Below are 13,561 nucleotides of genomic sequence, written 5' to 3'. Positions count from 1 at the left end.
AAAACAGAATACATGTGGAAAACAGCAAATTCACACCCGTGTAATAAAAAAAAAGTTTTTACTTTTAATAATTCCTTTTAATGTAAAAACCCTTCTACTGTAATATAAACTACAGTATTACCCAACAAATCATTTTAGCTTATTGGCAAATAGACATTTTTCCTCCACTGATTGCATTAGCATCCAGACACATTATTCAACATCTGAGAGGATTCCTCCAGAGATATTCTCATTATCCAAGTACCTGCCATTTTTAAGACCCAAAGTAAAAATACAAGATATAGTACACTACAGCAAACAATGTTGGCAAAATACTGGTCCAAGGTTGCTCTCAGTGTAATGAAAAAATCCTAACCTGTTTTGAACTTAAAATTCTATTATCCTCAAATTGGCTGCTACACCTGGGGTGTCTAGATAGCTTAGCAGATTTCTACTTCATTTAGTAGGACTATTGTCACTAGCAGGAATCCCTCTGCTCTGCTTTGTTTTCAGAATCATCTTAGAAACAAAATCAGCTAGAAATTGAGAAAATAATCTGATTTTTCTGCTTTTGCAAACACATACTAGGGATTAAAACTAATACTCTAAAAAATGCACAGATGAAGTAATGCTACAGCATCCAGAGAGTGTTTTCCTTTATGTCAATAGGATTTGAATGCAGTGTATTAGGAGTACAAAGGAGAGACACAATGCATAACTGGCTTCTTTAGTTTAGGAACAGTCTTTTACTTTTTTAAATAGCAATGGCCACAGAATTCTGTTTCTCCTCCTTCACCGTGTCAGCAAGGCACATTCCAGTGCCACAGGCAAAGCTGGACAGTCACCATATCCACGTGCTCCTACACACCTAGATGACTTTGAGTGGAGAGTGACAGGCCACAGCCTGCATCATCACCAGCCAGCTTCTCACCTCTTGCTGCACTCACATCCTCAGGCACTCTTTACACACCATGGCAGCACAGGGCAGCAGCCAGCTCTGTGGCTCTTGGACTGGAGCTCACAGATGGGGCTTTACAGGGCCATACAGACTGGCACCAGGGACACTGGAAGGATTCCAGCAGAGAGGAAAAATTTCAGCCACATACCCAAATCATGTCAAGCGTGTAAGAGTCAAGCCCCACATAAGGATATCCTGGGAGCAGTCAGGAGCTGGAATGGCAGCCAGCAGAAGTACAACAGCATTCAGAGGCCCATGATAACTCAGCATAATGACACTTTCATGTTAGAACAATAGTTTCTTAACAAGGAAATATCAGTTCTCTTGTGAGTCATTTTGTTGTCATAGGACTGATTTCTCCTTCACTTGCATGGACTTTGAAGATTCACTTTTTTAACAGATGCTAAAAAAAAGTTGTTTAAAAGCTGCTTGACAGAACTAGTCATTATATGAAGAAATACAACTTATTTGCTTAACCTGGAGAAAGAACGTTATAGGAGAGCATAGAAAAGTCACTTCTGTAATTTCAATTTTCTTTATGATAACTGCCTCTCCGACACATCTCATCCACAGCCATCAGACCGTAAAACCAGGCTATTAAGTTAAAACTTACACTTTAAAAATCCACAAAACCTTGTGCTAGGAATATGAACCATTACCACTTCAGTTATTTAGGAGGTCTGGGCATTTTCAACATCATTACAAGTGGCCATTAGATGGACTGAATTCACAGTCTTTATTGATTTAAGAGTCATCCAGCTGTACTTAGGTGTTACTCAAATGAGCTACCATTGAAAGATTATGACTTTTGGAGTTTTACATTTATACTAGGAGGCAGTCAGGAAAACTAAACATTAGATCCAGCGTCTTGGTTTGAAGCCTAAGGTGTCAGTAACTTCAATTAAGTTTATTTTGTGTTTATCTCCCTCACTAATTATTTTGTTGGCTCTGGGTGTGTCAGAGCAGACCAGAGCTGAGTGAGAAACCCAACGCACAGTGAAAAGCAGTTTCAGTGATGAAACAGTTTTTTCTGTGATTTATTATTGCTTTTTTCCTCTTTTGAATTTTGCTGTAGATACATATAGGAATACTTACATATGTATGTTTTGACTTTCTGCAAACCTTGCGTGGGGGTACAGCTGCCACCCACCCACACACCTTGGGCCACGCTATGATCTCAGAACTGCTCCTCAGGCCTTGGCCTTGATGAAGTGGGGCTGAGCTACTCTTGAGCTTAACAGAAACACTCTCTCTTCCTGGGAACTTCTGTTATCTAACAAGCTCCTGGTTTTTAACAAACAGCCTTGGAAACTTATTTTTGTTGCCTGCATAACAACACAAGTGGAAAAATTTTTTTGTACCAAACTTTCAAAGAAAGTTACCGAGCTGAATTTCATCCCAGGATGAAAAGTTACTGTGACTAAAGGCAACTCTCTAGCAACCTTATAAACAGAGTCCTAAGTGAGACCCTTGGAGTTCCCCTGAACCACAGTGGGCTTCAACCAGCACTTGCCCTGAGTGGGATGGCTCTCAGCTGGTGAGCTCTCAAGCTTGCTACACTCTGAGGACTGCACTGAACACCATTGGGCTGATTCCCCCCAGGCAGCCCTTTGCCCACTGAGAAGATGCAATGGCGTCTGATGTGAGAACTTCACTGAACTTGAGGGTGGTTTTTCACAGGTATATACCCTGGACATACTCCTTTAGTTCTCTGTGTGTGTGAGTGTGAATCTGCTGAAGGAAACAGACCATGAATGTTGCTCTCTTGGATTCTTAAGTATGTTAAATTTGTGAGTTAGGCCTGTGAGTTACTGTGGTTCTTTGGGAAGTTTCTTTGGGAAATGGTTTAAATTCAGTGCTTTTAAAATGTTGGTCAAATCTGGGGCTAAGTTTGGGGCTAAGTCTGGGGCAAGGGGCTCCCCATTTGAACCTTGTGACTCAATTGGAGGGTCCCTCTTATTTCTTTTATCCTTTACCCTTTTCCATCCTTTGCCTTTTTCCATCACCAACATCCACACAGATTATTTTAGTTTGATTTTAATCATAGATTGATTTATTTTTGATTTCAGACTGGTTTTTTTGCGGAAGAGGTTTTACAGAGCCAGAGAAAAGTTTGATAAAAGGATCCATGTTTACCCCTGAAAGAATTTTCTACCAAGGTCATTGACATAGAAACCAAGAAAGAAAGGATAAATAAGAGAAACCTGCAACTGCCTATTGCAGTAAGCACTTTGTCTCTCATGACCAATGAGTAAAGTGTAAACTAAGGAGTTTTGTAAGAATGTATGAAAAGCATGCATGCTAGAATAAAAACGGTTTGAAGCCTTCTGGAAATGGAGTGTGTGGCTTTGCATTGTCTCAGTCTCAACTACAACAATATTTGTCTGTATACTTCAACCATCCAATTAGTAATGAACACTGCCAACAAACTTTGTTGTGCTTTCACTTTTACATTAAACTGCTTTTGATGATACCTTTGCCAGTGATTCCTTGACCAACCTAATACAGTCATTTGTGACACACTGCAATGATAGTGCACCATGAACATTTTAAAGGCATCCCTAGCCACATCTAGGCAGCAAATGTATGATGTGATCAGTTAGTACTGCAGTTGAGTAATTTGTCTTAAAAAAATCCCTTTTATTTTTTTCTGCTTGTTTTAAAATATTTGACCCTTCTTCTATTCCACACAGAACAACCTCAGTTCTAAACCCATGCTGTTGGAGAAGTTCTCCTCAGCAGGAGCTCATGGTTAACACAGAAGGACCAACTGTTTTCCTCTGTAGAATATGCTTTGGTTCTGCATAGTCTCAAAAAATCCACTACTTCAGTACTATCAGATTATTATTATTAGTCATCAGTTCATTCTAACAAAACCACAGGCAATGTTTCTGCCACCAAAGATATTTAAAGAGTGATGGCTTGAAGTTGCCTCGAAGCATTATGGAAAATGACTGACATACTAATCAACAAAAGTGTTACTGTGAACACAGAGAGAACTGCTCTAGTTCAAATTCTCAAAGACACCTGAAGAATCTCACTGTTAACTGCAAAACACACAGGATTCCAACCTTGGGTTTTTTCTTTCCTGAATCTTAGAAACCATTTAACCCCTTTTCAGGTAGTTTATGGAATAATCCCCATAAAATAATTAATTTATACTGACACAAAACTTTTTATGAAGGGATGGAGAGCCAGATAGACATTGTGACTCTGAAATCCAAGCCCAAAGATTTCATTACTTTTCCAATTCATCAGACAGTAACACTTCCTGCAAATGTCTATTCATCCCTCAAAATATTTTTGTATTACTTTCCCCTCATTTTACTTAAATTGGTATTTTCAAAACATTTAAGTTTTGTCTTCTCTAAACATTACTCTCATAGCATTTTTAAATGACTGTAATTCCATAAGAAAGATGTTATTATCTTCAAACATATTTATATTTTGTAACAAAAAATATCTGAAATGACACCTATTGTTCTATCATATAAAGTTATTTTGATGCAGTCTTTTCTGCATAATGAATGTTAGGTAGTTTCAAAACTCTGGTTTGCACATAAAGCACATTCTGAAAGTACATATAAATAAAATAGTTTATTACCAGTATTTTAAAAGAGCTCTATAATACGCTTTCAAAACATTTTATACAGCATTTTGCCTTTCAATATGAAACAATTCACACAAGGAGAAAAAAAATCTCAATATATAACTATAATCATCATTAATATATACTGAATTTGTCTGTCATACAAAAGGCAGAGTAACTACAGACTGTTTCCAAGCATTTTTCTTGGTTTTATTCTCACTGAAAATGGAAAAGTAACATGTATGAAAATAAAACTCCTTTTGCCCTTCATGTTCACGAAGTACCACAACATTCATGCCATTTCAAAAATAAAAAAAAAATCAAACCCATTTTACTTAAATAAATATGTTTCTATTTAAATACTAAAAAAATTGTCATGTATCTCACAGGCATGTTAATTTAGAAACAGGAATAAGAACTTCAGGATTCAGCAACTTAAAGTTGCATAACAAAGGAAGTATCCTAAAAGGTAGTTTTTCAGAGGACAAAAAAGAAGAAACGAACTTCATTCTTGTTTGTGATGTATGAGCTCCACTGTACTTGCATTCTTGCCAGCCCCCTTGGCACAATGGACAAAACCATCTAGTTACCAGAAAGTAAAACTACAGATTCTATTAATACAAAATCAGAATGACTTAATTTCAGTTAAAAGTAATTTTCAGTCTCTTATATTTAATGTAATGAGAAAATGACTTCCTGACAAAACTGCTCATCTGAGTTATTATCACATCTTAAGAGAACATTTCTTTTACTGGTTCACTTTGTATGCTAGAAGGAGACTGAACAAAGTAAGCCCATTTTTAACCTTAATGCTAATTTCTTGTCTTCTTTTCTTAGAGAAAAAAAATTGAGTAAAGTATAAATTGGCCAAAAATGCTAGAGAAGGCAAGGGATTTACAAGAAAGTAGAGTTAATGAAGTGGTGAAATGAATAAATTGATTATAAATCCTAATATTATAGCATTATCTCCTTGTATTTTATATAAAAAGGGAAATTAGCTAATTCCTTATGTATAGCTCTCCAAGCACATTAAGTATAAATAACAAAGCAGGTTTTTTTTCCTATCCTATAGGAAACAGAATCTTCTATAACACATCAACATTTTTCTCACTAAATTTTCTCCCCTTTTTCTACTTTTTCTACTCCCTTCTCTTTTATCAAAAAAAGCCCCTTTTTTTTTTAAGTATGGGATAGATACAGCAATAATCCTTTGCTTGGAACATATGGGGAGCCAGAAGAAAGTAAAATGACCTTTTTTTCATATTCTCAAAATTATCTTTTTGTCTTTACTGATAGTTTAAAAGTGTTACATTTTCCCATATAGTATTTTATAGTTTTAGGGATAATTATCTTATTCATGAAACATTGTAGATTACTGCAACACTATTGATACAACATGAATGTGTATTTATAAATTTAATCTAGCCAAGGGGAATGCAAAGAGCGTGTGGGTTTGCTGCATTTTAAAAAAACATCTCAACATGAATATCTCAGAAATTATATTAAGTAGAGAGTTTTGAACAGTAAATTAACTTCACCAGGTCATCTCTGTAATAGAAAATATAATCCCCTTCAGTTCATTGTTTGGCCTATTATAAATCTTTTATAATTATGCAACCAAATAATGTTAAAATTATTTCATAGGACATTATCCTGTTTTGATAAAACTAATACATTCTCTGCTTGTTCCTCAGTGGAACTAAGCTTTAAGCTCTCTTTAAAGTGAATAAGGTGGTGTCTTTTCAAATGTGGGGCTTGTCTGAATTTTTTTCCACAAACTAAACATTCAAATGGCTTCTGTCCAGCATGCATTAGATGATGTCTTTCAAGCTTAGAAGGAGATTTAAAAGTTTTAAAGCAGATACTGCATTGATATAATTTGTTAACAGCTTCACTTTTTTCAGTATTTTCAGAAAAATCATGCCAATAGCTGTAACAGCTTTGCTCTGTTTCCAGCAATTTACTGCACAAATATGGCTGTGGGTTTCTACTGCTGGTGTCAAGAACAAAATCCCCTGATTCAATTTCAACTTTGATTTCAGCTGCTTGGTTTGACTGAATCAGCTCAAATTCTTGAAAGCCAGATGGGTGTGAAGGTGTTTGAGAGTAACCTGAATAACCCACAGGCTGAGAAGACATAAATTCAGTGTGATCTCCCTGGTGGTTGAAAAGTTTGTTCAGGTTTACAAATTCTACCTGGCAAACAGGGCTTTTACAGGCTCTCTTTTCAGTATGGGTGAGCTGATGTCTTTTTAAGTGAGCTGACTGTCTAAATGCCTTCCCACAAACATTACAGCCAAAGGGCTTTTGTCCCGTGTGTATAAGATAATGTCTTTGAAGTTTGGATGAAGATGGAAAAATTTTTTCACATCTGTCACATTTACACACTTTGTGTCTGTTACGTGTATTTTTTGCAGAAGATGAAAAAGCAGAGTGAAGTACTTCTGGATTATCAAAAAAACTATCATTTGATGAACCATAAAAAGCATCATCTTTATTATCCAGTGAATCACCAACATTTAAGATGCCTTCACCAGGAAGCACATCCTTGAAATTCCTGCCCACGTCAGGAGGCTGTGGGTACTCTTGCCAAGGCAATGGCACAGCAAACGTTCTTTTCACCCGACTACAAACTGACTTGTGCACGTCACGCCAGCCCCGGCGCTCCTTGGGAGGTTTAGTGGACACGTGCTGATCACAACGCTGCTCCCTAGCTGTGACCGGGGCAGGACTTCCAACATGACCTGATTTAATTTTTTTTCTGTCAGTCAGAGAAAAATCTGTTGCCTTTCCTCCAGTATGCTTCAGTTTCATCAGGCTCTTATTTTTCCTGTTGACTGCACATCTGCGTGCTGTTGTACCATTATTTGAACTTCTGCTGTCTTTTGGATAACAACATTTGTGTAACTTTAGAAAATGCTCTGTTTCAAAACACTGGTCACATGCTGGGCACTGAAAGGGTACAATATAAATTGAGTGCACATCATGTGGGTCATTCTCCTGTGACTTGTGTGTATCAGCATTCTCAAAACTATCCCATTTTCCTTCCAACACGTTGTGTAGTCTGGGACATTTAAGAGTCTTTGCTTTGCATACAGCATTGGGGAAAGTCTTATTTCTGGCATGGAGCTGTTTATGCTTCATGAGTTTGCTCCGTATTTTAAATCCCTTCTGACAAAAACAGCACTGAAAAGGCCTTTCTTCTGTGTGTGTGAGCTGATGAATTTTCAAGTGTGTTGACTGTCTGAAAGATTTGCCACATGAAGAACATTTAAAAGGTTTCTGGCCAGTGTGAATAAGGAAGTGCCTTTCTAGCTTGGATCTGGACGGAAATGTCTTGTTACACGATTCACAAGTGTGAGTTTTCTTCTTTCTCCTTCTGGCACCATGTTGATGATCTGACTTGAGACACTGATGCAGCATCCACCTCTGTTCAGTTGCAAAGGGTTTCCAGCACACAGAACAATGAAATATGCCACAAGTGACCCTGTCCTGCTCAGAACTCACATAGTTTTCTGTTTGCTTTGTATCATTCTCATAATTTTCATTATGAAGTTGCTGATGCTTTAAGAAAGTGATTACATTTTTGAAGTTTCTATAGCAAACAATACACTTAAAAGGCAGATTATGGGTTAACTGATGCCTCTCCAGGTGGACTAACTGCCTGAACGTTTTATTGCATACATGACATTCAAATGGCTTTTGACCAGTATGTATGAGGTAATGCCTAGCTAATTTTGATGGGGTTTCAAACTGTTTATAGCACATGTCACAAATATATGGCTTTTTCTTGGGTATCTTGACAGCTGCTACACAATGCTGAGTTTTTAACATTTTTAAAAGGTAATTACACCTCGCCTACTCTTAATTTCTTCAGATAGGTATTTCGAGTGAAATCATCAAGTGCACACTAAGATGGAACACTGAACAAGCAGCAAATTTTCTTAGGAGAGAGATTCTTAAATCCCACTGGTTCCTAAAACAAGAAAAAGAGTATTATTTAGCCTATATTAATGCATAAGTGCCTAAGTTTGTCTCTTGTTTTCTACAGAAGATACCAAAAGTATCTAGATTAGCACACTCTTGATTTAATTTAACTTAAAATACTTTCCTTGTAACAGAGTAATCACTAGTTGCTACGTGATACAGAAAAACTAGATTATTTACCAGAAGAAAAACAAGTTTAAGTCATCTGTGCTATAAATGCATCTGTTCTTCCAAATAATTCACAGTTCAGCTACATTAAATTAATTTTTAAAAAATTCAAGAACTTATTGTAATAAATGTCTTCTTTACAGCAGTAATTCTAACGCCCATGTAAAATATTTATGAAGATGAGAGAAAAAGAGAAGAACTAAGATTTCTTGCACTTCAGAAATACATTAAATGAATGCACTGTTAGTGAAAAGAAAACACTTAGCTTCAATTTACTGTTAAATTTACTATTCATGTTTCTGCATCTTATCAACTGTACACAGCAGTACAATCAATTTTGATTTCTCTCACAATGGCAAATGCTGGAGCCAGCAGCAAGAGCAACACACTAGCCACAAACTACAACCATAACAAAGACAACTCCCAGAACGTGGAAAAAACACAGGCTATGTTTGCTGTCTCACCATAAAGCTAGAATATCAGGGTTGTGATACCTAACCATGCATATACTGTGAAGTCATCAGGAATACCAAGGTAGTCAGCATAATTCATCATAATTATTGTTTTAGTCTAAACCAAAATAGTGAAATAGTTCTAATTTTGTTTGAATTTTCAACACAGAATACAGCTGGGCAAGCTACTATGCCTAAGCTCAACGACTTACAAACAAGAAAAAATAATTTGCAAGTTCCTGAGTGCATGAAAAGTTATTAAAATTTTCATAGGAACAGCTAGAAAGTACCTCAACCAAGCCTTCCACTGTGAGGCCAACCCATGTCTCCACAGCCTCCAAAGTGGTCTTAAAAACTTCACTGAGGGAGGTTCCTTAACCTCAGCAGGGCTCCTGCTTCGAAGTTTCACCTCCTCATGAAGCTTTTCCTTCCACCCAGCTGGGCCTTTCTTTGCTGCAAGGCTATTATCAGTGTTCTCTGCCACTACATTATGTATTCAAAGTCTGCTTTCTCATCTTTTGTTTTGAAACTATGAAAATCCTGGGGTTTCCTAAGTACTGTTTTTAGGTTCACAAAAAAAAAAAAAACAAACCAAAAACAAAAAACAAAAACACACCAAAAACCCACAACTAAAAAACCCGTGTTTTTAATCATCTCTGGACCAATTTCAGTTGGTCACCTTATTCCTAAATTGCAGCATCTAAAAAAGATTAAGTATTCCAGTCCACAAGTGCAGTACAAACAACAGAATAAAAAACCCTCTATGATATTACCAATATAAAACAAAAGGGATGAAGGGAGCAAACTTTAAAGCAAGAGCATAACAGTTAGCACTTGAGTTGTAATATCTAACTACCACAAATTATAGTTAGTAGAAATACCTTGTGTATCTCGCAGTTATTACAAGTTGAATATTCATTTAACAAACCAGCAGAATAAAAAATTAATTTCTTCAGTGCCTCCAAAACCCTTTTCACTTCACAGAGAGATAATGTCCTTTTTATAAAAAAAAATCCTAAGTATCCAAAATGTCTATTCAAAGTAACTGCAAAGAATAAAAGCCTACTGCATTTTAAAGCAAGTTACAACCAGGTTCAAGATTCAAGAAGCATACACTAAGACTGAAAATATCTGGCCAATCAAGATTTTTCTTAAGCTTAATGGAAAGAAAACCTGGCAATGAGGTAGAATTGTTCCATCCCTACCAGATATGTTCCTATGTAACTATGGGCCTTAATAAGGAACATTTGGATGTTTGCCTAAGAAGTGACTGTCACTACACTGAGGGGTTTCTTAATCTCACTGAAACAGTTCAGGGTAGATAAAGCAGTTGAGAATGTCATTTTTTCCTTTCCAATTCTCTTTTCCTGTTGAATTTAACAGCTACTCAGTTTCAGTCTCCTTTTGAAGATGAAAGAAAACAGAACACTTTTAGGAGACCCCCTTTTCCTCCCAGTTGTCACATCATGTGGATGCTGGGAGTTTAGAGAGAGTAAGTGTGTGACACCAATGCTTTCTAGTTGGTGCTACCACGAAGCTAAAGACAGGCAGAATGAGGAGAGGAGAAAAGATCCTCTGCTCTGCTGAGTTTCTGTGCAGCTCAAGGCAGCCTCCATTAGCAGGGAAAGAAAATCTCCTGAGGAAGAACTGCAAAGAGTGATGAATTTCAGTTAACATACTGTCATGCAGATCTAATTTAGACATCAGGAAAATGCTCAAACACTACAGTGACATGCAAGGAAAAGAAGTCCGAAGTAAGAGACAGCTGTGGCACATTACACAAGGGATTTTGTATTTAGCTTATAAATTTTTTAAGATTCTATCTGGTGAATGAGGAAAATGCTCTGTAGTACAAGGTGTCAAAAGCAGAGCAGAGCTTCTTGCTGTGATCTTCTTGCCCTGTGAAAGACTAAGGCTCAGATAAGCTAAACCAAGGGGATGCAAGGGAAGGAGAAAGGAGCCAAGACAGAGCATTACTGTGTGGCCCAAATATATTTTCAAATCCTATTTACTAAGGACAGGCATCTCCACAGCTATTTCAAGGTGCTCTGTGCCTTGGACATCTAAGGAATAAACATGCTGCTGCTGAAGATCAAATAGCAAAAGACAAGCTTGGAATGTTGCTTCCTGCTAGCCTTGTCCTAATTAGAGTTAGAAAACACCTCACTATGTGAAAAGGATTTGGTTTCTGGCAAAGCTCCAATTTAATATTACGTTGTCTCTACTTTTCATCTTAGCTGCAAGGTCATGCAGAAAAATAGAACCAAGGAGTTACACAGGCCACTGAAAGTTCAGAGAGGACCCTCCTAAGTAGTATTGTTTAATAATTAACTGTTTCCTTAATATTACAGATGGCAGCAAGCTGCAACAAAACAAAACCACGATGGAAGAAAATTCTGAACTCGAATCCAATCTTTGCTAATCAGAAAAGTTTGCATTGTAGTGTTTGTTTGTTTTTTTGTTGTTGTTTTAAAAAGCTCCAATAAAAAAGTAAACAACCAATCAGGAAGAGGAAAGAGGGTATTTAAAGAAGAAAAGAAAGATCTACAATTTAGGACAGAATAATCCCCTGGTGCAGAAAAGACCTAGGGTCTAAGTTGGAACAGAAGGTGAATATGCCAAAGGCTGCCATCCATACCAGGATGAGTGAACAGATGTAAAGCTTTAAGAGGACATAAATCTTCCTTCCTACTTACTTACTACTGTTTAGAATTCAGCTAGAGTAGTCTAGTTTTGAATACTGCCCTTTGAATTGAGTCAAACATATGAATCGATCAGAATGAATGAATTCAGAGAAGGGGATCAAGAATGATCTGAGCTTAAATGCAAAATATACAAAAAAAAGATTAAAGTAACTGAGAATATTTAGGCTAAAAAAAAGGAGACATAATTAAAAAAAATAACACACACACACACCCTGCAAGACAAAGCAGAAGAATCACTTTTAAGGGAAACAGAAATAAGCTGTTCCCCAAACCATTCATTGTTGCAAATGAAAACGGCTTCAAATTATTGTAGAAAGAATTCAAGTATATTATTGTCCTTACAGCTGCAAAGTGTTTCTTAATGAGCATACAAATAAGTTATATGGGGAGACTGCTCTGCCTGCATTGGAGGTCTCCAAAGCAGGTTGTACAAACATTTTTCAAATTCCTACACTCATACAGCTGACCCTACATAAGAGAATATGTTCTTGTATTATTTTTTGGTGACTCCTTATTGTAATTCAAAACAAGACATTTAGGAATTCAAAATTCAATATATTTCAAAATTTTCCAGGGAGGATTCTTCTGCATTACTATTAGTATATCTTCAAATCCTTGAGGCACACTAATGCTTATAACCTCCCAGAAACAATTATATAAGAAAACAAATTATAATAATAGGTATGTGAAGAAACATAAGGTGCCTCAAATAACACTAATGACTCAAAAAGAAAGTGAAAATCTAGCTGCTGATTTATGAAACAGCATGCCAGAGAGAGGAACCTGAGCACCAAGACAAACATTTTGCCCGCTGGATGTCCTCACCAGCTCTCCTGAGGGAAAAGTTTGGATTGCTACAATGGGAGAACAAATCACATCAGAAATGGAACCTTAACTCGCCACTTACACAGAAATCAACAACAGGCATTATGGCTCCTCAAAGTTAACACCCTTTATTCTCTCCTCTTTTCCTTGTAACTATCCCATACACTTCCTGAAGCCAACCAAAGTAAAAGATGTATGATTGTGAAGCAGGGCTGGTTTAAAAACAAACGTACGTTCTGTTTTGGGGGCCTGAGAGCCCTGCGTGTCACCCACACTCCCCCAACAGGACTCACGGAAATCCAGTCAGAAACCTAAGAGCAGGTGTCGAGGCGGCCCTTGCGGACACACATACATACATACATACATACATACATACACACATACATACATACATAGCACCCCCGCCCCGGGCCGACTCTCCCTCAGCGGGTCCCTACTGGGCCCGCGGCCGCCCGGCCCCGCCGCACCTTCCCCCGCGCACGGAGACCCCCCCGGCCCGGCCCGGCCCCGCGGTGCCCCGGGCTCGGCCCAGGGAAGGGGCAGCGACCGGGGACGAAGAAGGGAGCGACCTGGAGAAGCAGCTAGCGCACCTCCACCTTCCTCATCTCTCCCGGGATTGCTGCCGCCTAAACTCTTCCCCCCGGATGGCACCGGGACAGCGGGAAACCCGGGCCGCTGCTTTCCGTTCCCCCCGCAATCCGGCCCCGCCCGCCGCTGGGCCGCGGCCGGGACCAGGGGCGGGGGAGGCTTCATTTATGTCATTTATGCCCAGGCAGAACATGCCCCCGGCCCTGCCGATAGATTTTTAATTGGTGTGGCACGTTGTTCCGTACGAACAAGACACATTTTCTACTGCAGCCCCCCAAAAGCACATAACCAGTGCGCGGTGGTTGCAGGG

General features: G+C 38.1%; 1 protein-coding gene across 2 annotated transcripts; it reads right to left on the bottom strand.

Moving 5' to 3' along the window:
* Positions 1–4,519: 4,519 nt before the first annotated feature.
* On the bottom strand, positions 4,520–13,292 carry ZNF770 (zinc finger protein 770). Of its 2 annotated transcripts, none has more exons than XM_058807258.1 (2): positions 13,254–13,292; positions 4,520–8,502 (listed from the first exon to the last, which is right to left on the bottom strand). In XM_058807258.1, exon 2 carries the CDS (start codon positions 8,358–8,360, stop codon positions 6,165–6,167), a length of 2,196 nt encoding a protein of 731 aa, XP_058663241.1. In that variant the 5' UTR covers positions 8,361–8,502; positions 13,254–13,292; the 3' UTR covers positions 4,520–6,164. The 2 variants fall into 2 exon arrangements, with proteins under 2 accessions (XP_058663241.1, XP_058663240.1); XM_058807257.1 differs by having other exon boundaries at positions 13,233–13,264.
* Positions 13,293–13,561: the final 269 nt, after the last annotated feature.

The sequence above is a fragment of the Ammospiza caudacuta genome, chromosome 6 (genome assembly GCF_027887145.1).
Source record: "Ammospiza caudacuta isolate bAmmCau1 chromosome 6, bAmmCau1.pri, whole genome shotgun sequence".
NCBI classification, from domain to species: Eukaryota; Metazoa; Chordata; class Aves; order Passeriformes; family Passerellidae; genus Ammospiza; species Ammospiza caudacuta.
This window is presented reverse-complemented; position numbering and strand designations above follow the sequence as displayed.